Below are 25,384 nucleotides of genomic sequence, written 5' to 3' on the forward strand. Positions count from 1 at the left end.
AGGGGGACTCCACCTTTCCTATCTCTTCCGAGAGTGGACACTGGCGCTACCACGGCACTGTAGCCCTTCCCCTCCTCGGTGTGCAGGCTTGCAGCCAGGCACCGTAAAGGCCCGGTGGACTCTGCTTTGCCCAGCACACAGGTGCCACCCCCATGGCGCTTCTCAGAGCTGTGTCGACATTCACTCATGTCCCTTTGATGTCAGATAGCATTCCATCATTTTGATTTGTTCCTTCACTAATTATAATAATTAATGTCACTAACAATCTGGTGTCACTGATCATCCTGGCTGTTTGTAGTATGTCATTCAAGCCGTAGAGAGGGCAAGTGCAGGCCCTGTGCTGAAGGGCACACACCGAATTGTAAGTAGTTTCATTTAGACATTTGTACAAAAGTGGATAGTGATCAATGTAAAGTTCTTCGGACATCACCTCCCACAGAGAGGCTCAGGAGAGGCCAGGCCCCAAATAGGGATGCCCACCTGCCTAGGCCTGCGTCTGCATCCCTGCCCTCCTCCGCACTGTGCTTCTCGGAGTTCCTCTTCCCTGGGGGCTTCAGCCTTGTTTCAGTGTGTGGGCATCAGGGATTTGCATGGCCTGTTCGCTTGCTTCCCTGCAAGCACCACCAATGCCGCCCATTTTGTTTTATGGGCTGCATTCTAGTCTTGAGTGAGGAAACCCTGAGAGGAGCTCCACTTGGCTGGGCCCTGACTCTGCCACCTTGAGGCAGGTAGCCCAGGTTGCCCAGCCCTGCAGATAGCCCCGAAAGTGCTTTGTGTGGCTCTGCTGCACTTTGCTGACAGGTCAGGTGCAGAGGCCATCTTCTGATGCTCCACGGACTTCGTGGACCAGCTCCTTGAGTTTTCAGTTGACTTCAGTGACTTCAGCCTACATGTGGCTCCATTCTGAGAGAAGGGGTCTGCTAAACAGGCTTGGAAGGACCACGTGACTCCATGAGGTGCTGGTGGGTTCTCTTCTGAGAAACTCCAAGGGGGCTTGCCTCGAAGTGCTTCTCAGGTTTGGGGCCTGCAGAGTAGTCCCTTCACTTCAGGTGGATTTCCTTAGCACTTCTGTTCAGGTCCATGCACCCCTTCTCCAGAGACTTCACCCGAGGCCTGGAGAGGGACTTGGTGTTTAGTGACTCAGCTGTGTGTCCTCGAGCCTGTTTTACTGTCTGTAAAGGCCATAGCTGTGACTTCTCCTTGTCTCAGAAGCTCATGTGTTTCTTCACTTGTAGTTCAAACAGGCCAAACAATTATAAGTGTGTGAGTGAGTGTGTGTGTGAGAGTGAGTGAGTGCGAGTGTGTGTGTGTGTGCACACGTGCGTGTGAGAGACAGAGATAAAGAGAGTGTGTGTCTGTGGACTCCGTTTTCTGCTGTTTTCTTCATGGGTGACCTTTTTTTTTCCCCCCCCAAAGGAGAGCTGACTTCCAGGGCCTCAGCAGGGTGTCCCTGGCCTTTGGATGCCTGCCTCCCTTCCCTTTCCCGCTGTCCTGAGTGGGGCTGTCTGACCCTGGCTCATGGTCACTCCATCCTTGGCGAAGGCCCTGGGCTTCGTTTGTGGTTTCCTTGTCCATTGCTATTCCACACATGTGCTGCATCTTACTAAAAAGACAGTGTTTATTTTGTTTGTATACCTCCTTATCTATCTATCATCCATCCATCATCCATCCATCCATCCATCCATCCATCCATCCATCCATCCATCATCCTTCCATCCATCCATCATCCTTCCATCTATCCATCATCCTTCCATCATCCTTCCATCTATCCATCCATCATCCTTCCATCCATCCATCATCCATCCATCCATCCGTCTATCTATCTAAGTTTGCTTAGATGCAGGGTCTTGTTGTGTAGCCCAGGCTGGTCTTGAACCTTTACCTTTACCTAAGTCTCCTGAGTGCTGAGATAGAGAAGTGAACCAGAACACACAACTTTTATCATTATATTCAGTTATGCATGCTTATAATGTGTCTTGATTGATCAAATCTGCCTCCCACCATTTCTTTCCCTCCCATTCTTTCCCTTCCAGCCTTATATGTTCTCTCCCTCCCCCCCTTATCTCTCTCCCCTCCCTCCCCTTAAATGTCTACTGAGTCCAGTTTGTGTTTCTTGTATGTGCATGAGTTTGGAGAATTGGTAGCTTCTTGGCCTACATCTTTTAAAAAAATACATACATACATACATACATACATACATACATACATACATACATACTCTATTCCCGATCAGCTGGCAATTTCTGGCCTGGCTTGCAGGCCCTGTCCAGTATCCTTTTCCCCTGTGAGCTTACATGTGCTCCTTCATTGTCATGTCCAGCAAATACATTTTGCTTCAGATGTCTACTTCTGCTTAAGTTTTTTTCTCAATGACCCTTGAGCTTTGGAGAGAAGGAATGTGATATAGATATTCCACTTGGAGCTGAGCATTGCACACTCTCTTATTCTCCGATGACTGTTGAAAAAAGTACCCATCTGTGGGTATAAAGGCAAGAGCTTAAGAGAGCAGAGTAATAGTATTAGGCTGTTCAGTAGGGCCAGCCTATGACCTGGCCAGCCATGGAGTTTTGTCTAATTAATGGTAGCAAACATGGCTTTTGTCTTATAGAATGGATTTTAAATCCAGTCAGAAACATAACATCTATATATAGATCACTCGTGACACTATTAGTTGTGCCACTGCATATCTTGCCAAGTTGTTTTGTAGCTTGCAGGGCTCACAGCTGCATGAGTCTGTGATGGCTTGCCTTCTCTTTAGTATGCATAGTGCCTTTCTACTGTGAATGCTGGACCGTGGGGATGAAGTGTCCACCTTGCTTTCTCCATGCTCTGTGAGTTAGGTGTTGCATTTTCAGCAATAGGGTCTCACCTATTGTTCTAAAAGGTAACCAAAAGTGGAAAATACCTTCAGCAAAGAAGCAGCATACAAAACGAACACACAAAACTCAGTAGCTTTTCTACATACTAAGAACATAGTGGGAAAGAGATGAAGGAAACAATTTAGTCCACCATGTATTAAAACAACAACCACAACAAATACCCAAACCTTGAACTACACCTAAACAAGGAAATGAAATCTAACTTGTACAATGAAAACTGTAAGACAATGAAGAAAGAAATTGAAGAATTTACCAGAATGTGGAAAGGCCTCCCAAGCTGACAGATTGTTAGGATTAATGTGGTGAAAGTTACCATCCTGGCAAAAGCAGCCTATGGATTCAGTGGGGTTCTTGACAAAAATTGAAAATGCAATTTCAAAATTCATACGGAAACACTAGGACCCAGGATAAACAAAAATATCCTAAACAATAAAATTGCTGCTGGAGGTATTGTCATTTATTATGATATTACTTTTTAAAAATCAAACAATGCAAGCTTACCGAACTGTATTATATGGAAACATATACATTACTTCTTAAGATCAGATTTTAATGTCCCTGTTTCTATAGTTGGTTCTGGCACAGTTTAGAGAGCGTCGCCCTGGTGTTGGGACTGTGTGGTGTGCTGCAGTGCTGCAGGGGTCCCTTACCATACCAGACTCTCTTCTCTGAAGTCCCTCACTCTAAGGCACAAAGTCAGTGGAAGGGAACCAGAGGCCCTCGTCCCCATCATTGGCTTCAGCATCCTCAGTGCATTCCCAGACTCGTCTCTGCCCCGACCCCTGCAAGTCATTTCACCTGCAAGCTAGCCCAAGTTTTAACCAATCAGCTTTCAGAAAAGTTTAGCTGTCAGCTCTGCTCCTGGAAAGCCCTGGTGTGTGGCTCCAACTCTAGTGTATTTGTGTTGTACTTCCCTTTTCTGAGGTCTTGAGCACCAACCTTACTTTCTTAATTAGATACCCTGCTGGATTTGGGGTGTCTGGGGAGGTTTTTCCACGCCAACTGTGGGTTTTCCCATTTCTGTGTTTCCTTACTTTCCTTGCATGTCTTTTCTTTTGTGTGGGTTTCCATGGCAGCTTTTTTAATGTCATAAATACCTTGCTAGAGGTTTCCTGCGGTTGTACTGAACATGGGACTGGCCCTGAGGATTGCTGAGTGTCTGCTGCAGTAGGTTCAAGTCCCATGTCTCTGTGTTTCCCTGCAATGAGGTGCTACACGTTCTACAGGTTTCTCCTGTTGTTTCGTTACTGGGGTTTTCTTACTCATCTCTGTCTGGTGTTTGTGTCTGTAAAAACCCTAGTGTCCATTAAGCCTTGTCACCAGGCATTCAGTGTTCACTGAGCAGCGGAAGAGGGCTGTATGGAGTCAGACACGGCTTCTGTCATTTTATAACTTTGCCATTGCTGCTGTGTGCGCTCTAGGCCCTTGTCTGAGTAAGTTCTCTATGCTCCACATATTGAGGTTTTCAGAGCAGTCCCTTCTGGTTTTCAGAAGGGTCCCTTGTGTGTTTGACATGTGACAGTTGTTCTTAGTGACAATATACCACACATGACCGTACACTCTTCTAACTGGTGCTCACTTTTAAAGCCACAGCTTGGCACCACTCGTGCAGAGCTCTATGTATAGCTGCTCTATCTGTAGATTAGCTCTGGCCCTTCCCGGTTCGTGACAAGTTTCTCCTTTCTTTCTCTACCACAGGCACGGTACAAGCAGAGCCTCGACCCCACTGTGGATGAAGTAAAGAAGCTTTGCACGTCCCTGCGCCGGAACGCCAAGGAGGAGCGGGTCCTCTTCCACTACAATGGCCACGGGGTGCCCAGGCCCACAGTGAATGGAGAGGTCTGGGTCTTCAACAAGGTGGGCCTGCCCTCAGCCTCCGCCCTTCTTCCCAGAAGGCTTGTCAGCTGGGTGTCACCTGAGGTCTCCTGACTATAGTTCTTGCCGAACCCTGGGTGTTTCATTCATTCAGCCTTTGGAGAAGAGTGACACATGACAGCAGCCCGGGACGATGAAAGAATCATAAGGCTGCAGGTGTGGGTGTGATGTCCTCAGTGAGAGGCGGGATGGAAGCTGCAGGTGCGGGATGCTGCAGGTGTGGGGATGCTGTCTCAGTGAGAGGGGGGTGCTGCAGGCGTGGGATGCTGACTCAGTGAGTGGCGGGATGCTCATAGCTATGGTAGACCTCATGTGTAGCCTTTGCCGTGTGAACAGCAGCAGTGTTCTTAGAAGTGCAGGTGTTGTGGATTTGCTAAAGAGCTGGTGCCCAGCTTCCCCCTCAGCCTTTCTGAAAGTCAAAGCTTGAACCTCTAGTGATGGTGAGGGAAGGGGCACCTCTGCCCTACCCTGGACCGAGGAGCGTGTCACACACTATGGGGCAGATGTTTAGACTACGTAGACCAGTCTGCCACACTGACCTCACTCCTCTGGAGGTATGCCAGCTTTAAAAGAGAGTTTAGATTTCAGTGAAGCCACTCGCTAGTGTCAGGACCGGGCAAGCAATGAACACCTTTGGCCTGGGTCTTTGTGGCAGACGTGGGTTGATTGCCTCCTCTTGCGGATTAAAAACACACAGAGCATGTCACTGGCCATTCACATGTTTTCAGGCAGAGAGCGTCCTGCTACTGTCCTCCACCCTGATGCCCCACTCTGCCACCAGGTGAAAGCGCAGAAGGGCCTGTGAATGGGCAGGGAGCTCGGGCCTGAGGCGCAAGGCCTCTGCAGGGGAGCGCCATGCTTCCCTGTGTGGTCTAGGTACTTCCATGATATCTTCTTTCCATTTGTATTATAAATAGGCCGGTGGGGTGGTGGTGGGGGATTGCACACATGCTGCAACACACGTCTGAGGTCAGAGGACAACTTAAACTTTTAGAAGTCATTCTTTCCTCCTGGGAACTGAACTCGGGCTGTCAGGCCTGACAGTAACCTTCTATCTGTCTTGCTAGCCTAGTTAGGAAAGAGGCAGAATTTGAGGAGTATGGTATCATGGACACCAGGCACTCAGGAACGGAGGGAGACTGGGAGCCCCACGTGCCCTTGTCATCCTTCCTCTCCACTGACATCGGGCACAGAGGGACCCAAGCTCCCTGCTGTCTGGTTGTCTCATGTCAGATTGTATCCGAGACAGAGTGGTTTCAGGGAGGAAGGGTTTACTTCAGCTTATGAATATATAACTATATGTTGTGCTAAAATATAATTTTGTGTGTGTGTATTTGTGTTTGGGGTATGCATGTGCTTGTATGTGGAGGTCAAAGGTCAATGTGGGTCTTTTCTGAATCTGAGGCTCACTGTTTTTGCTAGACTGCGTGACCAGCAAGCCCCGTAGTGCTGGGTTCCAGATTGCACCACTGTGCCCGGCTTTCCACTGTGTGTGCGTGACCTTTATGCACCAGTCACCTTGTGGCAGGGAGACATGGTATGTGCTGATTGGAGCACTCAGCAGCCATTCCTTACTTCTGCAGGCAGAAGTCCAGGGCCAGAAGTGGCCACAAGTCATTCAACGGACCCCATGTCCTCAGCCTCCTAAAACATTACCACCAGCTGGGAACCAATTGTTGATACACATGAGCCTCTTAGGGACATTTCAGCTTCAAACATAGCATGGGTCCCAGGTGGTTTCGGGTGGATGCACTGGGTGTGGCGGGCTGGGTCCTGCCTGTCCTGGTGTGCAGGATGGCATCAAATGGCTGCATGTGGAAAAGGTTCACTTGCGACAACTAAGCTGTGGAATGTGAGTGCTGCTGACTGCCAGCCACACAGCCTCTCTTCTTGGCTGTCTCCTTTGGTCTTACCCATTTGTTGGAGGTCTTTATCCTACGAACTGTGGCTGTCTCCTCTAAATCTCTAATGTACCATTCACCCCCACTGCCGCCTCGTCACTCATGCCAGTTCTGACTGGGTCAGGTGTCTTCAGCTCTTGGGTGTGTCTGAGCTCTGTGTCTTGGTTTTCATGTTTCTTAGTTTGGGGGGTGGGGATGGGCACTCTTTGTTCTTCTTGGTGGTGGTTTGGCTGATCTTGGCCTTTTGGTGTAGTAAGAAAATACTGAATCCATTCTTTGTTTCCTTAAGAAGACTTCTGGGGCCGGAGAGATGGCTGGGCAGTTAGAGCACTTGCTTCTCCAGACACCCAAGTTCAGTTCCCGGCATCCACATGGCGGCTCCCAGCCTCCTGTAACTCCAGCTTCATCTCCTCCTGCTACAGATTACCATTACAGTATTAAGTCTTTAAGTGTCTGTCTGTGTATGATACAGTTTCTTCATAAGATTCTATGTTTCTTAATTTTCTTACTGGGATATATGGGGAGGCTGGTCTCCAAACTTATAGATTCTCAAGGATTGTCAGTACGTACTGTTGCGTTTCCTGATGGATGATGTAATGGCTGTTTTTCTTTCCTCCCCTGGTTTGTGCCTTGGGTGTACTGTACTTGTTTTGCAGCGCTGGCCTCCAAGAGAAGGAAGCATGACGGGCACCTTGTCTCCTCTGTGAGGGCACTTCGTCCCCATGGGGTCTGCAGGGGGCTTGGTGTGGGGAAAGGGAGCATAGAAACATTTTGTTGTTGGTTGTTTCTTGTTTCTTGTTCTTTCAAGACAGGGTTTCTCTGAGTAACAGCCCTGGCTGTGTAGGTGGCTTTCTTTATAGACCATACTGACCTCTAACTCACAGATCTCTCTGCCTCTGCCTCCCAAGTGATGGGATCAGAGGCGTGCACCACCACCGCCCAGGGGAAACAATTATTTATCAGCTTAAGGACTTTACTACTTCCATGTCAGGAATCATGAATGAATGTTGAGTCTTCTGAAGCCTTTGTTGTGGCTTGTGTCAGATTAAGAAAGATCTGTTCCTGCTTGTTTTGTTAATTATGAGGAGATGTTGACTTTTCTAAAGTCACTGTTTCGGTGTATCTCTGTTAGGATTGGTAGCGTGCTTTTGCTGCTGAAGCTGATGCAGTGCTACATGGTAGTGTGTGACACTGATGTGACAGTCATGTCCTACACACCTGTTGTGGATGGCGTGTTTGTCACTGTGGGTCTTATGCTTCACACACGGTTTTATTCAGCTTGCTGATACTTGTTTTAAATCTGTGTTCCCCGGTGAGCTCCTCCTGGGTTTTTCTTGCTCCTGTCTTTGTCTGGCTTGAGTAACCAATATTCTGTGGCCTGAGAAATTGAAGAGGGAACTTCGCTTCTGTGTTTGTAAGGTTTTTAGCATTTGACTGCCCAGGCTGGATTGTTGTGAAGCCTCTGGCTACCTGCTCCGGCATCTTTCATGTCTTCTAACTTATTCAACATTTCTACACAGCCTTGGAGCTTGTGTTTGTCTAGGTGGTGGCGGTGTGTGTCTTTCTCTTGGGGACAAGCACACAGGCTTTCCTTCTGTTCTGAATTACTCTAATGAAGGGCTTTGAAGCGCTGTAGAAGGTGGACACGGCAGAGACACCTCACATATGTGGCGTGTGCTCTGTGAAGCGCGGTGTCCCCTGCACACGCGCTTCAGACCTCGTGACGCTGGGAACATGGCCACTGTTAAATCGCCACCACCACCAGTTCCACAGTCTGGTTTCATGCAGCGCCCACACACACATCTCCTTCCAGCTGTCCCACAGAATCTGCCGGGCCCATGCCTGTGCCCACTCTCCAGGCTGACTAGCCCCTGTCACTGTGTGCCAGCCTTCTGGTCCCCAGTTTCTCTCCTGACTTGGGCTGCTTTTAAAGTGAAGTTTTAACTTAGTGACTTCCTTTGGTGGGTTAGCATAGTTTGGATCAGTCTTTTAAAGACATTAATTAGTAGGCCTTCACTTGTGGAATGCTTTATTGACGCTACAGTGAACAGTCTGGAGCCCACTGTTAGTCTGCCTCTGTTGTCTGCAGTTGCCAGGACTGATGAGCCACTGTGGCACACTCTTCCTGCCTATGTCCTGCTTTACGCTAGCCAAGTGTCACTGTTGTTCAGTCTGTGTTCTCACACTGTGTATGCCAGTCACCCAGCTTTAGTGCCGTGTAGAGCTCATTGTCCTAGAGGTCCCCCGTGTCCCGCCTCTCCTCTCTTCCTCCTTCCTCCCCCTTCTTTTCCTGTTAGCTTTGTCCTTTCCAGAATGCACTGTAGGTGGTGTCATCTGGTGTGCACATACCCTTCCAGCGTGGTCTCAGTTGCCTACTAGCCAGTTGTATTCCAGGTTCTCCAAGTCTTATGGCTGGATTACCAGTAGATAATTTTGCATTCAGCTCTGAAAATAACTCAGTGCCTCCTGACTCTTCCCTCAGTTATGAATGATACTGTTTGCACCTCTGGTCTGGCATTATTCATTTGAGACAGGTATTCATGCAGGCTGGGCTCTTCCTGCTTCTTGACTCGGGATTCTTAACGTTTCAGTTGGCGATTGCTGGTGCACATCGAGTATATTTAACTTTGTACTGCAAGACTTTGTTGCAAGTGTCTGTGCCGTCTGCGTTTCCACCAGTACTGAGTGGAAGCTCCTTTTGGTTCATGTGTGGCTGAATTGGCACTATCAGAATTCCAGATTTTAGTCATTCTGCAACATGTGTAGTGGGATCTTGTTGCTGTTGTGTTTATAATTCTTAGTAGTCCTGATGTGTGGCAGGGTAGTTAGCTTTCAGCATTTCCTCTTCTGCCTGACCATGGTCTGTCGTCTCCCTTGCTAAGGCGTCTGATCAGGTCCGTTTCACCCTGCGGTGTGGAACCCAGCCTTCTCCACTGAGCCACACCTGGTCTTGCCTGCTTTGAAAACAGAATGCTGCTTGGCTTGCTTGGGCTTTAATAACCCTCATGCCTTTAGTCCTCCTCAGCTGTGTCTCTCGTAGGTGTTTTTAGTCCGTGCCTGTCTTTGTTAGTAGTGGGCATCTCACGTTTTATTCCTGAAGAGCTCAGATGAGTCAGATGGGAAAGCGGGCTGAGATGTGCCGTGCACAGAGGCGCAGCTCCAGGTACAGAGAGCAGCTCTGTCATTGCAGGGTCACCCATAGTCAGAACCACTGGGATCAAGTGAGGCACTGATGGCAGGCGGGCCTCCCATGTGTGTCCACACGTAGTGTCAGCTAGAAAACACAGCAAAATGGACAGAAAAGGAGGAGGGAGCAAACTGCTACCTACCTTCGTGTACAGATCTGAAGATTGGTAGGTCAGACTTTTCCAAAAGGAAACTCAGGCAGAAGATAATTTTTCCTACTCTCAGCAGTGCCATTGGTCTCCCCGACTTACTGAGGAGCGCTGCAGCCTCCACCCAACACGTAAAGAAACATATTCAGTGTCATGGTGAGCTGTGCTCTGACTCCAGCACTCTGCGGGCTGGGACAAGAGGGTCAGGAGTTTGAGACCAGCCTTCATTCTATAGCTGTGTCATGTCTCAAAGCCTTAACCCTAGCCCCAGTCACAGAAGTAGAGATGGAGGATGGGGCAGACCGTAGCCTAACCAGGTGTCATTTCCACAGTCAACGTGCTTTCTGATTCTCGAGTGTACCAAATGCCAGCTCCTTCTCTTCAGTCCTCTGAAACTTCCCTGTGGTCCTCTGTGTGTGTCTGGTTCTTCATGGCCGCAAGGGCTCATCTCCTGCCATCTCGGTCAGCCTGTCAGTGTATAGTTGGTCATAAAATCAGATTTGTTTCTGGTGCAAAGATCCTTTTTGTTTTTTCTGCCATATTGTCCCATTGATTGATCCTTTCATAAAATTCGTTTTCATGTGATTGCCCACCAGAGACAGACTAGTGTTTATCCAGGTCCAGATAACATAAAACCCTAGTAATACTGTGCAGGCCTGTTGCTAAATCCATCGGCCTTAAAAATCTACTCCACTAATCACAGTGAAGCTGGTGCTATTATAAACAATACACTGTAGGGAAAAGGTAATATTCCGAACGGTTTGTGCATATTTGTCTTAACTACATTTTCCTCTATGAATCATCAGTGTCTGTCTCTACTTCCATGACTGCTGTAGAAAGCCAGGTGCAGCGTTTGATTGTCCTTGGCTTCCTGGTCTGTCAGGCAGTCAGCACCCGCAGCTGTAGCCACTAGCAACCCGGGAATCCGAGGTTCAGCATTGATCAGGAAGGAGCGTCATCCTTCTCCTTGGACAGATAGATACTTCAGCTAGTTTCAGACCCTCTTTTCCCCTCTACAGAGAAGAGCTTTTCCCACTCAGCTCATCAGCACACCTTTCTCCCTGCTCTACAAGTCCAACATGACAGATGCTAATTCTAACCTTTGCTTGTGCACCCAGTGGGGCTCTGGGTGACTTCTGCCTGCGGAGCTAGAGCCACTTCACCTGGAAGGGCAGGCTGTGTCTCTGCTCTCCTCTTCAGTGTTCATGGTTTACTTTTGTTTTTTGTTTTTTTTTTTTTTTTTTTTTGTTGTTGTTGTTGTTGTTTGTTTTGTTTTGTTTTTTGTTTTTGTTTGTTTGTTTGGTTGGTTTTTTGAGACTGAATTTCTCTGTGGCTTTGGAACTTGTCCTGGAACTTGCCCTGTAGACCAGGCTGGCTTCAGACTCACAGAGATCTGCCTGCCTCTGCCTCTGCCTCAGGAGTGCTGGGATTAAGGGCGTGCCCCACCAACGCATTGTAATGTAGCATACTTACTTGAAAGTTTTGTTTTGTTTATGTCCAGATTCTGCCTCCTTCCAGAAATGCCATCAGAGACTGGGCCTGCTCTTCACAGTGCCCCTCGTTGTGTCTGATTGCTCAGGACATAGGATAAGACATCCTGGGGGCCACACTGAAACCAAAGACTTCCCGGCTAGTTGTTGGTCTTTAGGCCAAATTAAAGAAAAACTGCTAATTATGTTGTGACAAGTCAGGGTGATACAGGGAACCCTGGACGGGCCCTTTGAGGAGCAGAGTCCAGTTTAGTAGCCATAAGCAGCGAGCTCCCCTTCTTCCCAGGGCCTCTGTGCAGGAGGTGAGCCAGCCACCAAGTCAGAAGGAGAGGCACAGCTTACAGAGTTAGGAGGAGAAGCACTCTGCACTGTGAGAATTGGGAAGAAGGATCAGAAGGGACAGGAGGTGAGGCAGGTGCTTCCAGATTGCTGGGGGATGGGCATGGTCAGTTGGCTTTTGACGAGGAGAGCCAGCACAGGACAAAAATGGTAATATACTAATCCAGCCACCAAGGTGAACCTGAGTGTCGAGTAAGTCAGTGGTGGGCTGCAGGTAGAAGGGGCTGGTGGTCGTCTGTGCTTGGGTAGTGTGTTAGCCCTGAGCTGTAAGTGTGCCCTTATGAGAAGTGGGGCACATGGTGTTAGGTCCCCAGGGTGTGGTCTGAGGAGTCGAAGAGCCACACAGAGGCCAGTGATGTCTGGAGCAAAAGCAAAGGTGGTCCCTGTCGTAAGCACATGTGACTTATAAGAAGGAAGGCCTGGACCTCAGGAAGAAGCCTCAACAGGTGCCAGCATCCTAGAGCTGGGAGGAAGCCCACTTCTCCATCAGTTACCCCGGATGACATTGTGTCATAGCAGCAGAAAACACTAAGCCAGAGAGGGAGGAGAAACTAGAAAAATGTGGCGGTAGCTGGGGAGGGACCATCATCCAATGATACAGGGAGACCCAGCTCCCATCAATCTGTAGGTTTAGAGCCTTGGGCAGGGAAAGTGATGGGTTTTCAGGGAAAGCTGTCCTGTTATAAAGATAGGGCTCCCAGTAGCTGGCACTCTACTGCTCAAGGGGCTGGTTTCCACTGCTTCCTGTCTCTGTTGCAGGTGGTATTTGCATACCTGCTCTCTGAGCATGCCTTGGAGATTACACACACACACACACACACACACACACACACACACCACCCCACACACACACATTTCCTGAATGCTCACTAACCAGCAGTGCTCTCTGAGCATGCCTTGGAGATTACACACACACACACACACACACACACACACACACCACCCCACACACACACATTTCCTGAATGCTCACTAACCAGCAGTGCTCTCTGAGCATGCCTTGGAGATTACACACACACACACACACACACCACCCCACACACACACATTTCCTGAATGCTCACTAACCAGCAGTGGTGGAGGGTGGCACACAAATGCTGGGTGTCAGGAAGTAGTGCTTTTAAGGCAGACAGGGTGGTCTGTGACTTCCATGTTGAACTCTGGGGCCTTAGAGTCTTAAGGCTGAGGGTGCTTACGTTGTTGTTGTTGTTGTTTTTATTGCCTATGTCTTGCCTTCCTTACAGTTAAGGAAACATGCACTGTACAGCTATAGATACTGTTCCCATGATCATACATGCACACACGTACACAAGCACATACAGTTTGTGTGGTTTTTACACAACATTGTCACTATTAGGTAAGTAGATGTTGCCTCTCCCTCTGGTATGGAGCAGGCGGCTGCTGCTTCTGTTCAAAGACAGATCATAGAGTTCTGGGTTTTACTTATGTGTCTGTCTGTTTGTTTTTCTCTGTGTAACCCTGATTGTCTTGGAACTCTTATGTAGATCAGACTGGCCTTCAACTTAAGAGATCTGTCTGTGTCTGCTTCCCAAGGGCTGGGGTTAAAAGTGTGCACCACAACTGCCCGGCTGATCACATAGGTTTTAAAATATGCATTCATTGGAAAAAATTGACTTGTGACTTTTATAATTATGTCACTTACACCAGACAGTATCATTTATTGAAATTGTTACTTTGAGAAAATGCAGAAGAAGAGCTTGACCCCTCTCTTTTTAGAATTTGCTTACCATAGTAGAAGGCATTCAGCAAAAAATTAGGAGTCTTAAAAAAATTTTTTTAATTATTTATTTATTTATTTATTTATTTTTAAGAGAAAGCCTGGGAAACTGGCATTTTTTTTTCTTTATAAATTTATAAAGAAATTCCTTGGTGCTGAAAGGAATACTTACCTTCACCCACGTTTTAACAACTTTTTAAAACAAATGGTTCTAGAGCCGCTAAAAACTATACTTGCAAGACAGTTGATGCAGTATTCCTGATTGTCTGAGAAGGGAGCTAGGAACTGGACAGGTACTGTGTGTGATTAAGCCTGCCTCAGCCATCTCTCCTTGTTTTATTCAGGTAACCCCTCGCTTCCAACCCCTGTCCACTTCCCTCCGCCTCCCTCTTGTTTGCTCCCTGTTCCTGCTGGGCATGCTGGTCAGGTGGGGGCTTGCGCTTTCCCTCCTGGGTGTGTGTGTGTGTGTGTGTGTGTGTGTGTGGGTGGTGTGTGTGTGAGAGAGTGTGAGTGTGTGTGTGTGTGTGTGTGTGTGTGTGTCTGTATGAATGATACCACCGTTCCTGGCTCAGCTTGCCCTTTCCATCCTCATTTATGCTTGCAATTGTAGCCACCCTTTGTACTGTGTCCCTTCCCTGCTGAATGGGCAGAGCTGCTGCTGGTGTAAAGCTGGAGTTTCTCTTGCACAGCTCTCAGGCATGACCCAGGCCCCTAGGAGGCAGCATGTCTGTGGTAAGGAAGGCTGGCCAGCTGTCTGAATGCTCCGAGCTTCAATTTCTGTGTGCGTGGGTGTTCATGAGCCAGGTGTGCAGCTACTACACTGTACCACAATGGCTTCAAATATTTAAATGTATATACTGATTTGCACATGGGTTCGTTACAGCATTTATTGTTCCTGGATATGTGGTTAGAAGCACTTCTTAACTCTTCTTTGATTACCTGAGAGCCACAGCAGCTGCAGACCCCAGCCGTGTTTAATTTAAAGCATGTGTTTACACGGGAACAGTGCACAATAAGAGAGAAGTCTGACGCTTGGGAGTTGCTGTTTTAGTTTTGGTACTGTGACAGGCAGCCTGTGCATTTGGGCCTGAGGCAGTACAGTGTAGCAGAAGAGGAAAGACCCCCTTCACAAACCGGGTGCTGGCGTTTGGCACATGGGCCTTGGGGAGCATTCTAGATGGAACCTGGTAAACTGAGAACTTGTCACAGGGTTATTTGCTGAGCAAACCACCCTTGGTACTGTAGTACTTAATGTCATACTCTTGGAAAATCTCTTGGGCACGGACAGGCTTAAAGTACTGTCCTCCTGCCTCGGTCTCTCAAGTCCTGGGGTTATAGGTGAAGGATACCATGCCTAGGCAATTTTGTTTGTTTTTACATTTACTTAAATGTCATCAAGTGGTGCAGCTAACTTTTTCAACCGGGCTCCTGTTTCCAAGATGGGCCTAGTTACTGTAGAGCTGTGGCTGATTTGGCCAAACAGTCTACAGTCTCCTTGGAATATGTTCTGTGATTCACAGATTCACCGGCTTTTACTTTTTCTTTTCTTTTCTTTTTTTTTTTTCTACACAGGGTTTCTCTGTAGCTTTGGAGCCTGTCTGGCATTCGCTCTGTAGACCAGGCTGGCCTCAAACTCACAGAGATCCACCTGCCTCTTCCTTCCAAGTGCTGGGATTAAAGGCGTGTGCCACCACTGCCTAGCTAGTTTTATTTTCTTTATAAAGAATCCTATTTGTATGCTTGTGCTGAAAGTTCAAACAAACAAACAAGGCTGGGTGGGTAAGAAAATCAGTGTAAGTGTGCTTGTTTCCACAGTGATAGCCTGAGTTGAACCCCAGGACTGATAGAACCGCCCCCTGAAAGCATTCTTCTGGCTGGTGGTGCTCACTGTTGCTAGGGACACCACCTCATGGCTTGGCAGTTGCTGCTTTGGCTTCTCCTTCGTCATCAGTGGGTAATCAGGTGCTTTGGAGCTGTGCACATGCTGCATGGCCTTAAACAGTGTCTTGCTCCTCTTCTGCACGCCAATAGGGACACCGCTGCCTTCTGTTCTTCAGACCTCAGTTAGTTAGTAGTGGGTTCATGCGTATTTTATTTTAATAATTTATTTAAATTTATTTTGTTTGCATTGGTGTGAAGGTGTCAGATCCCCTGGAACTAGAGTTACAGCTGTGAGCACCCATGTGGGTGCTGGGTCCTCTGGAAGAGCAGCCAGTGCTTTAAACTGCTGAGCCATCTCTCCTGCCCCTGCATATTTTATTTTTTGTATTATGATCTAATGATACCATTTTTTTATTCAAAAATTCCATCCTTGGCCACCAGCATCAAAATGGCTCTAATATCTGATAGGGCCCCTCCCCACTCCCTCCCTCCCAACGATTCTCACATTTTGATGTGCCCATTATTCTTTGTGTCCCTTCTCTACAGTTCCTCAGGGTGCCGCAAGCCGCCCCCCCACCCCCCCAGTTCCCTGTGTAATCAAATCTGATGGGAGACACTTCCGCACAGATCCTAGGTCCGCCCAGGACTGTACTTAGAGACCCAGACTGGGCTCCTGGCATGCTGGTGTTTGTGTGGAGTTGGGTACAGTTTTGCCAGAACTGACCTGTGTTAGGTGGGCCAGTATTTGTACATTGTGTGTTGTAGAGAACCCAAACTTCAGTGAGCAGAGGGAGACGGAGAGACTTGGCTGGAACAGGCTGAACTGGGAGAGTTGTGTGTCTTGAATGGCCTGTGCTCTGTTGTGTAGTGAGTTCCACAACACATGGAAAGAACGTGGGGCTGGAGGATGCTGTTAGGTGATGCTTAAAGAGACAGCTAAGGAGCGGGTGCTGTTTCAGGAGGAGGCAGCTCTGCTTGTAGATATCAGAGAGGCAAGGAAGAGCACCTGTCCCCTGGCACCGTGAGGCATGGAAAAAGGGGACATTATGGGAAATGCCGAAGAGCGTTGCCTAGGAAGACTCTGCTTTCCCTGAGACATGGGAACCAGGAGGGAAGGGAGAGAGTAAACGTGGCGTATTCCTGGGTGATAGCGCTTGTGACTGGGGTTGGGACTTTGATCTCTAGTCACATGTCTCTGGCCCTATTCTGGGAGGATAGTCTTAGCAACAGAGGAAACTGGTGCGTCCTCAGCCAGGCTGTCCTGCATGAAGGAAGGACAGAAAGTGGACACCAGGCCTATGGGCCACAGTCTTACTAGTGTAAGCTCCAAACACCCTCCACTGTTCTTTGTATAAATGCTAGAGTTTCTGTAGGGACGTGTGGAAGCTGATAAAAGGGTGGGTTGGTTTTGTTTGGTTGGTTTTGGTTTTTTGTAGTCTGGCTGTCCTGGAAGTAGCTCTGTAGACCAGGCTGGCCTTGAACTCACAGAGATCCACTTGCTCTGCCTCCTGAGTGCTGGGGTTAAGGCTTGTGCCACCACTGCCCAGGGATGGAGATTTTAAAATTTGATCACTAATGACTAATTGCCTTCTAATTTTCGTTCAATTCTACCCCTGCCGACACTGAGCTAAACATGTCTTTGTCATGACGAAGCATTGTTTATCTTTGATCACTCCTTTCACTCGCTGGAGAACAGCAGAGAGAACTGTGTGGGTGGGTGGGAATGGATGGACTCGTTTCTGCCGTCACCAGTCGACTGCTGCATAGTTTGCTCCCGAATCACCGCCGTTAGTGTTCGCGGTACTCCATTTGCTGTGCGTGTCTTTTGCTGTTGTTCTGACCTTTGCTGGTCTGCAGCAGAAGCTCACACACACCTTCTAAACATAAATTTCTTGTCAGTTTTGTTGTGACTCCTTCCTTCCGAAGCTGCCAGTCATGTGTGTGTTTATGTCTCATTTCTTTTAAACCTCTAGAATTTGTGCCTTGTTTAAGATGGTTTTTCTTACACCTAAGTAAATAAAGATACTCCGCTTTTACACTTTTTAAATTCACTCTCCTTTTTTGGGTACAGAGTCTGTGAGGCTATTATCAAATGGTTAGTTAGATTTCAGCATTACGTATCGAATCATTTGTTCTTTCTTTACTGATTTAAAGTGCCGTTTCATTACAGTTATATATGCGGGTCTGTTTCTCTCTGTTGATTTGTTTGTCTCGCCCTCACTAATACCAGCCTGTAATTACAGAAATTTATAGCCTATCTAATATCTGGTAGTGCGAATCTCTGTTCATTACTCTTTATTAAACTCCCCCCCCCCCAATTTTGTGTGTTTCTCTTCTGCACTTACTTTAGAATCAGCCTGTCAAATTCCATTACAGGAAAATCCCCTCGGGCATCTTGATGGAGCTGGCACTGCTGTGTAGAGCCTTTGGCAGGGAACTGGTGTCTTTAGAATCCTTCTGGGAGTGTTTATTTAAAGAGAACATTCCAGGTGTTCTTTCTCAGAGTCCTGTGGTTGTAAACGAGGACAGCATGGCAGTAGGAAGAGGCAGAGCCTTGGGTGGAGGGTCCCTCACCAGAGCCGGGGACGGCCACACCGCCCTTTTGGCAACACTCTGCTTTGTCCTTGGGAGAAGACTGCCTGAGCCTGCTGTGTGTTGGGGTGGGGGCGAGCTGCTGCTGGCCACCCGGACACCCCTCTCTGCAGGCCTTCTGCTGAGCTATAGGCAACCCCAGAGTCAGTGTTTGTGGCTTAGCTGCCAGAGCCAACTGCCTGGCTCACCATTTCCCCTGTTCATGTCCAAGCAGGGGTGAGTAAGTACAGGGTGGCTTTTTGTTGTTGTGTTGGTTTTTTGTTTTGTTTGTTTTTTAATAAAAGCTTTAAAACATTGGCTCAAAAGAGGATTTTAAGCATTTCACTGGACTGGACTTTTCTCTCCTGTTACCTACTGGCAGTCAGGTAAACATAACAGAGAGTTCAGAGAGTGTATCACTCGGTCACTTAGTGTTAACATGTCACTGTTCTATGATCAAGACAAACCCTGCACAGAGCCAAACTCACAGAGTGCTCCAGGGTTAAAGAGGCAGAGTCAGCATGTGACTCTGAACATCTGTGTTACACAGCAGAGCTCCCATGGAAAGGGGGCCTCAGAGGGTTGTGCTGTGGCTGGGGATGGGGGGACGGGCTTCTGTAGTGGATGTGAGTTCACACTCACTGTCTCAGCAGGCAGGGCACTGACATGACCTCTCAGTTTAGAGGAGAAGCTTGGTGAGTGGCTTAAATGGCTGGTAATGGAATGACTGCCCGGGACCAGACACCACTAGTCAGCAGCCAGAGCTCTTGACATGTCCATATAACCATGTAACCTGTGCTTGTCATTCCAGAACTACACTCAGTACATCCCTCTGTCCATATATGACCTGCAGACGTGGATGGGCAGCCCATCCATCTTTGTCTACGACTGCTCCAACGCTGGTCTCATCGTGAAATCCTTCAAACAGTTTGCACTGCAGAGGGAGCAAGAGCTGGAGGTGAGGTGCTCAAAGGCCAGCATCATGTGTGCCTGCGTTCGTGTGTATGTGTATACGTATGCACATGGGTGTGTGGGTGCATATGCACGTGCATGCAGGAGCGTGTTTGAGCCTGCGTAGATGAGGTGCTGGGGGGGGGGGGGATTGGGAAGCTGGGTGTTTTGTGATGAAAGGTTTGGTGTGTTGAGGCTGCTAGGGATGTGCTTCAGGGGTAATAACTTCAGGGTGGATTTATTGTACTTCAGTGGTCTTGCTCTTGAAGCTAGTTTAAAGTGTTACACATTTGTTTTAAGAAGAATGGGCTCACACTTACTTGGCAGGGGAGATACCATGATCACGAAGGTGGTTTTCCCAGGATGAGGCTTATCCATTACACTTCAGATGTGCTGACCCCTGCGATTCAGGAAACTTGGCTGCATAATCTGTGGTAGTGGGTTACTGTGTTTTCGCTCTACCCTGAAAAAAATAGAAAGAAAAATGGGCTGATGTATTCACCAAACTAAATGGTAAAACCAAAACAGCTGCTAGGTAGGTCCATTGTCAAGAACTGGAGTCAGGGAGCTGCTTGGATAATGAAGTGATGTTTTGCCCGGTTGTTTTAATTAATATTTGATGGTTAAATTAAACAGTGAGTTCTAAAGAGAAATTGAAGAGGCAGTTTCAATTAAGGCCTCCATCCAGTGGGCTGCACGGAGCTCTAGTGAGAACACTCTGTGGCCTCTGGGGGCTCATGAATTCTGATTGGTTGCAGCACAGGAAATTCTCAATCCAAGAACAAAAATCACCTTCAGTAAGTTTCCTGAAGCCTTTTTAGATCTATTTAATTTTAATGTGTTTGTTGTTTTTCACATTTTATCAGAGGAGAGTACTGGAGGAGTCAGCAACAAAATTTGAAATTCTGTTTAATAGAACTTACAGTTAACATGTCTACTGTTTAATATTGTATATGTGTAAATTTACCCTTATGTTGAAACTGCAGGACAGTGACTGATAAATATAACACCGTTTCCCAGGGTGCCACAGCGTTGCTCACTAACTAGCCTCCTTGTATTTGGGGACCAGGGTTTGTGTCACCCTTCACTGGCTTACTTCTCGCGCACAGCCTTGCCATGTGGGTTTGCCCAGGGCGGGCTCGCTTTTCAGCAGTAAACTCCCCAGTTACCTCCCCAAGGAAGGAAGTTTTTCATTTATAATGTCAATAAAAGTACCAAGGAATCCTGCCAGACTCTCAGCCTATCCCTGAGCTGGGGAGCAGCAAGGGAAGCAGCCAGCTCACCAGGCTCATTAATTAAACCACACCGGGCAGGAACCTCTCCCCTTCCAGCGGAGGCACAATTACAGCCCAAGCATCTTATTAAAGGCCCGCCTCCCAGCTCTGTGGCACTGCTCTGTCAGGACCTTGTGTGTTCTCTGGATGTTGCCAAGGATTAATCAGCCACAAACACTATTCACTTCATTAACTGCAACACAACGAGTTACATACATCATTTTTGGAAGTTTAAAAAAAAAAATAAAGTTCAGTAGACTCATTTATCATGAAGGACATCAAATGGAGAAAATGTTGGCTGATGCGGCACATGGAAGTAGGTGCTGTGTTACGCCGTGTGTTTCATAATTAGCTCAGCTTTTATCTTCATTCTCTTTATAATTACAATGTAGCCTGAGCTTGTGTTTCTCTTTCACACTTACTATTACTGGCCATTGTTCAGTTTCTTGCATAAACAGCGGAAATTAGAATCATAGAATTTTATAAAATTGGCTCCCAGCTAATACCTTAGTTAGTCATTTCACTTTCTTGTGTAGAAAAACAGCCCAGCATAAATTATTAGGCTTATCCTTCCAGTGTATTCTTCCCTGACCTGGGTGTGGTGGCGCAGGCCTAGAGGACCAGGAGTCTGAGGCCAGTCCAGGCTAGGCCGGACGTGTTTTCATTATCTAAGGAGCCAGTCCAATACCCAGTCCATCATACCTGAGCCAGCCATTTTCTTTGTAAATTCACAATATATGTTGTACAATATGTGAACTGACAGAAACTGTTGAGTGATTGCTTTGTGCCCGTTTTAGGGACAAAGCATTTTGCTGCTGCTCTGGTTTGCACTTGGAGGGGGATGACAACATCCCTGTCCTTGCGTCAACCGAGATGCAACTGGGGAATGTATCTGTAGAGTGTGGAGGAGGGCAGAGAAGAGTGGAAATGATTGAACATAACACCCAAAAGTAGCTGGTTGGACCAGAAGCCCCCAAATAATAAATGTAAACACGCACATGAGTGACATAAATTTTAAGGGGTGATTTTTCTGCTCTCGTTTCCTGGTGGTGTAGCGCTTGCTCTGGCGCCCTGGGGTTTGGTTGCTGCGTACTTCTCTCTCTCAGAGGAAAACTGTAGGTAAAGGAGGCGTCAGCTTCACAGCAGCAAGCAGGAGCTACTGCAGCTGAGTGACGCTTCATCAGGGCCACTCAAGAGTCTTCCCTGTTTTTATTATATCACGTGGTTTTGTAATTTGAAAATTAAAGAAAACCTTCAAGTCTCTCTGCTTTCACTGTCCTTTTGAAAGTATTGCTTTAATTTTGACGAAAATAGCATGGCGCTTTTAAAGTTAGGAGATTACATTTGTGATGAATAACGTAGTTCTCGGGGCCACTGTGGTGGGGGCTGTTTACCTCCATCTCCTGGCCTCCAGGGGGTGTGGGGCCCCATTTCTTCCTGTTTAGCTTGTTTGTGCATGAATTCTTGTTCTTACACAAACCAGAAGCCAAGCTGCCATTGGGGGCAAGTCTCTTTAAGGATGAGAGGCCCAACAGTACAAGCCTCTGCTTCTAGCAACTCAGGAGGCCAAAGCAAGTTCAAGGCCTGCCTGGGCTACATGGTAGGTTCACAGCCAGCCCCATGGAGACCCCCATTTCAAAAGGAAAGGTCAACGGGCCCGCCAGGTGGCTAGGTGGGTAAAGATGCTCACCACCAAGCCTGACAATGTTTGCTTTGATCTCCAAACCTGCATGGCTGGAAGAAGTGAATCAGAAAGCAGATGGAGGTCTGATAGTGGACAGTCTGGTAGTTGCAATTGATGTTTATTTTTTATCTGACTGCACTGGAAAGAGAAACCTCTGAGCTCATGGGTCCTTGTTGCCAGCTCCCTCTTCCTCTGTCTCTGCTGCTCAGTTGTAATGACATATTTTACTTCTCTGTGGTTTGTGACCTTTGTTAAATTTTTAATATACATTCTTATTAATTATTTGGGAATTTTATATAATGCCTTTTGATAATATTCGCCACCACACTCCTCCCTTAACCCCTCTCAGATCCACCTATCACTTCCCTGTCTCCCTGCTCTTTTAAAATAATCCAGACTGAGTCCAGTCTGTCTTGCCCAAATACACCTACCTGTATGTGAGGCCATACTTGTCAGCCTACAAGAAAATTGACTCTTACTCTCAGAAGCCATAAACTATCAACGGCTCCTCAGTTAGGGGCAAGAGCTCCATGCCTGACTGTTGACTGGCATGGTCTTGTGCAGGTCTTGTGCAGGCAACCACAGCTGAAGTGAGTTCACACATGCAATGATTCTGTCGCGTCCAGAAGACACTGTTCCACTCAAGTCCCTGACCTCTGGCTGGATCAAGCTATCCACATCCTCTTCCTCCTTGGACCCTGAGTCTTGTTAGTGTAGTTGGTGATACAGCTGTACCATTTATGACCAAGCACTCACTCCACAGGTACTTAGGGTTTCTCTATATAGTCTTGGCTGGCCTCAAACTCAGAGACCCGCCTGCCTCTGCGTCCCTTGTGCTGGGATTAAAGGCGTGCACCGCCACCACCTAGCTGGCGCTTTCTTTTTGCACTTTGATTACTTGTGCATTTTTGGTACTGTCTGCATACAGCACAAAGAAACTCCTCTAATGAGGTCTGAGAACTGCACTTATATATAGGTGCAGAGATACAAATTTAGAAGCCAGTTTGATGCTTTCTGCACTAGTAGATTAATAGTAGTAGCCTTGCAACGTTAATGATGTCATTAGCAGGTCTGTTTGAGTCTCAGCAGCTGTGGTCAATACCTTCCATGTTTAAGGCTATGAGCACCTGGCTTTTCCTTTGCTTCTCGTCTCCCCAACTGTGATTTCTTTCAGCTGTGATTTTTCTCATACTGACCTTTTGTTCCCAGCTCTAGTCGAGTCTTTGTGCTTGGTGTGTGGAGGTTGAAAGATGACATCGCTGAGTGTGGGGCTGGGTTGGGGTCCCACCCGAGTTGCATTTTCTGCTCTTCCTGGAGAGAGCTTCCTTTCCCTTGTATTCAAGGCTCTGTGTTCCCTTGCCACTCATGTTCCCCCCTGTCCTGCTGATGGCTGACTGCAGCTCCAGCCACCTCTGTTCTGGACTCACCTCTTCCTTCTTGTTACTTGGCTGTGTTCTGCCCATGCAGCCCAGGCACCAAGCCCAGAGGATGGATGACAGCAGTCTTCCTGGGCCCAGAACATTTGCATTTGAAAAGCTGAAAGCAGGGAGAGCGAGCTGGCGATTGGATTTTAGACAGATTACAGTTTATCTTTTTCACTAATAAGATCTCCAAGGCGAATGATGTACTCCTTGAGTAGTGCCTGCGGGAGCCAGCTACTTGTCCCTCTCTGGCATCCTCTGTGGATGTTTTATCCTGACTGCGGCTGGCCTGCCACAGCTCCAGGCTGCTCTTCTGTTTCTCCAGGAGGAGGGAGGGGCGAAGGGGTAGTGCTGCCTTCTCCTGCTTCAAATATTAGAAGTAAGTGTAGGCTTTTGTCTGAACGTGCCAGTGACTGGAGGAGAGAGAAAGGAGTTGGGGATGGTCATTGGATTATCTGACAGGAATAGCAGCCCCATCGCAGCTACACCCATTGTCCATTGCTACAAGCTGTCTTTCCCCTAACTCCACTCTCCCTACCTCAGCAAAGATGCTTCTGAAAATCAGGCCAGACGGTAGCCAGGGACCCGATGGGACTCTTGCCACCACCCACATAAAGCTCAGGGAATGAATGTGTTCAGCCCTGATGTGCACCCTTGGTCTGGATGCAAGAACAGCCATGTTGTGAGTAGATGATTGGTGCGGTAGTCTGTGTTACTTCCATAGGTGTGGTAACTGTAGCTCTCTCTGCTGAGACCATTGTGTAGCTGGACTGGAATCCGTGCAGCAACTGCTCTCTTTGCTCTGATAGGTGGTTGAGGTGTAGGGTACAGCTTGGCTGGAGTTTCAGGATGAAAGAAGCACTGTCTTGGTGGAGGACACCGGCCCTGGTGTTTTCTTCTCCACTGTTGACACATTGCAAGGTTTCTCCATGTAGCTTACTGTGTCTGTGCTCTCCTCTGAAGGTTTTCTTAAAGTATATAACCCACAGACCGAGATTTTAATATTTTAAAGTTTCAGACTCCTTTGCTCAAGTTGTAGATAAGGCTGAAGCATGGCCAGTGTAGAGTCTGGAACACAGGCAGCTCACAATTAATGTTACAGGGTTACATGTCACCTGAGAATTTTTTGTTTTTGTTTTTTTGTTGTTGTTTTGTTTTTATGCTTTTTTTTTTTTTTTTTGAGACAGAGTTTCTCTGTGTAACAGTTCAGGCTATCCTGGAACTCACTCTGTAGACCCAGCTGGGATCTTGGAGATTCTGAGGGTGGGGTTACCACCAAGGGCTAGGAGCGGAGAGCAGTGACATCCAGCACGTCTGCTGTGGCTGGCACTCAGCTGAAAGGTGCTGGCTTGGTGCTGGCTTCTACAGAAAATGTCCCTCATTTCGAATGAGCATAATCACTGAGTTGTAGAATGGTTTGAGAGCATTTAGAGCCAAGACTGCCAGCAGCTAAGTAGCTTTAAAATAATGGACGGTTCATTGCAGCAAGCTCAGAATAATCGTGAGGCTCTGTTGCTGAACACTGCTCTAGGAGCCCTTTGAAGGTCATCACTAGATTGTCTGTCATCCAGCAGCAGAAGTTGCTCTTCAATCCCTTGGCTGAAATTTCACAGGCTGGCCATTCAAACCACTTGGTTAAGCTGAGGATGGTTGCATACAATGATGAGACTTATGTATTGAGTCTACTTCTGCTATCTTTAATATAGTGTGCCACGTTAGACCTGAGTACTAATGAGGTCGGGCAGCTAGTATGAGCACTTAGTTCAGCTCTCTGATCTGCAGAATGTCCTGCCTAATGAGGTGCTGAATAGAGAATAAACGTTGTTTTAAGGTGGAACTAGTCAGAATTCACCTCTTGAGACTTGAACTTCTTGTATCTTTTATTATAAGTTGTGGCTAGCTTAAAAAACAAGAAATGTGGGTGCTGTCCCTAAAGAGTGGTGTGCAACATAGGAGGTCCCTGGCCTTGCTTGGGAGCTGGAGCAGGTGACCACTTTGGAGCTAGTTACAATGAATTGCATCTAGATTGTTCCAGAGTATGAACC

General features: G+C 47.5%; 1 protein-coding gene and 1 pseudogene across 1 annotated transcript in view; both read left to right on the forward strand.

The window, feature by feature from the left end:
- Rptor (regulatory associated protein of MTOR complex 1) overlaps positions 1 to 25,384 on the forward strand; it is a 228,170-nt gene that overhangs the window by 89,617 nt on the left and 113,169 nt on the right. The window contains exons 4-5 of the mRNA XM_051181740.1: positions 4,578 to 4,736; positions 18,821 to 18,967. Of these exons, the coding sequence (XP_051037697.1) occupies positions 4,578 to 4,736; positions 18,821 to 18,967 (306 nt within the window). The remainder of the gene's footprint in view (positions 1 to 4,577; positions 4,737 to 18,820; positions 18,968 to 25,384) is intronic.
- On the forward strand, positions 19,273 to 19,426 carry LOC127221900 (uncharacterized; annotated as a pseudogene).

Source organism: Phodopus roborovskii, unplaced genomic scaffold (genome assembly GCF_943737965.1).
Source record: "Phodopus roborovskii unplaced genomic scaffold, PHOROB, whole genome shotgun sequence".
NCBI classification, from domain to species: domain Eukaryota; kingdom Metazoa; phylum Chordata; class Mammalia; order Rodentia; family Cricetidae; genus Phodopus; species Phodopus roborovskii.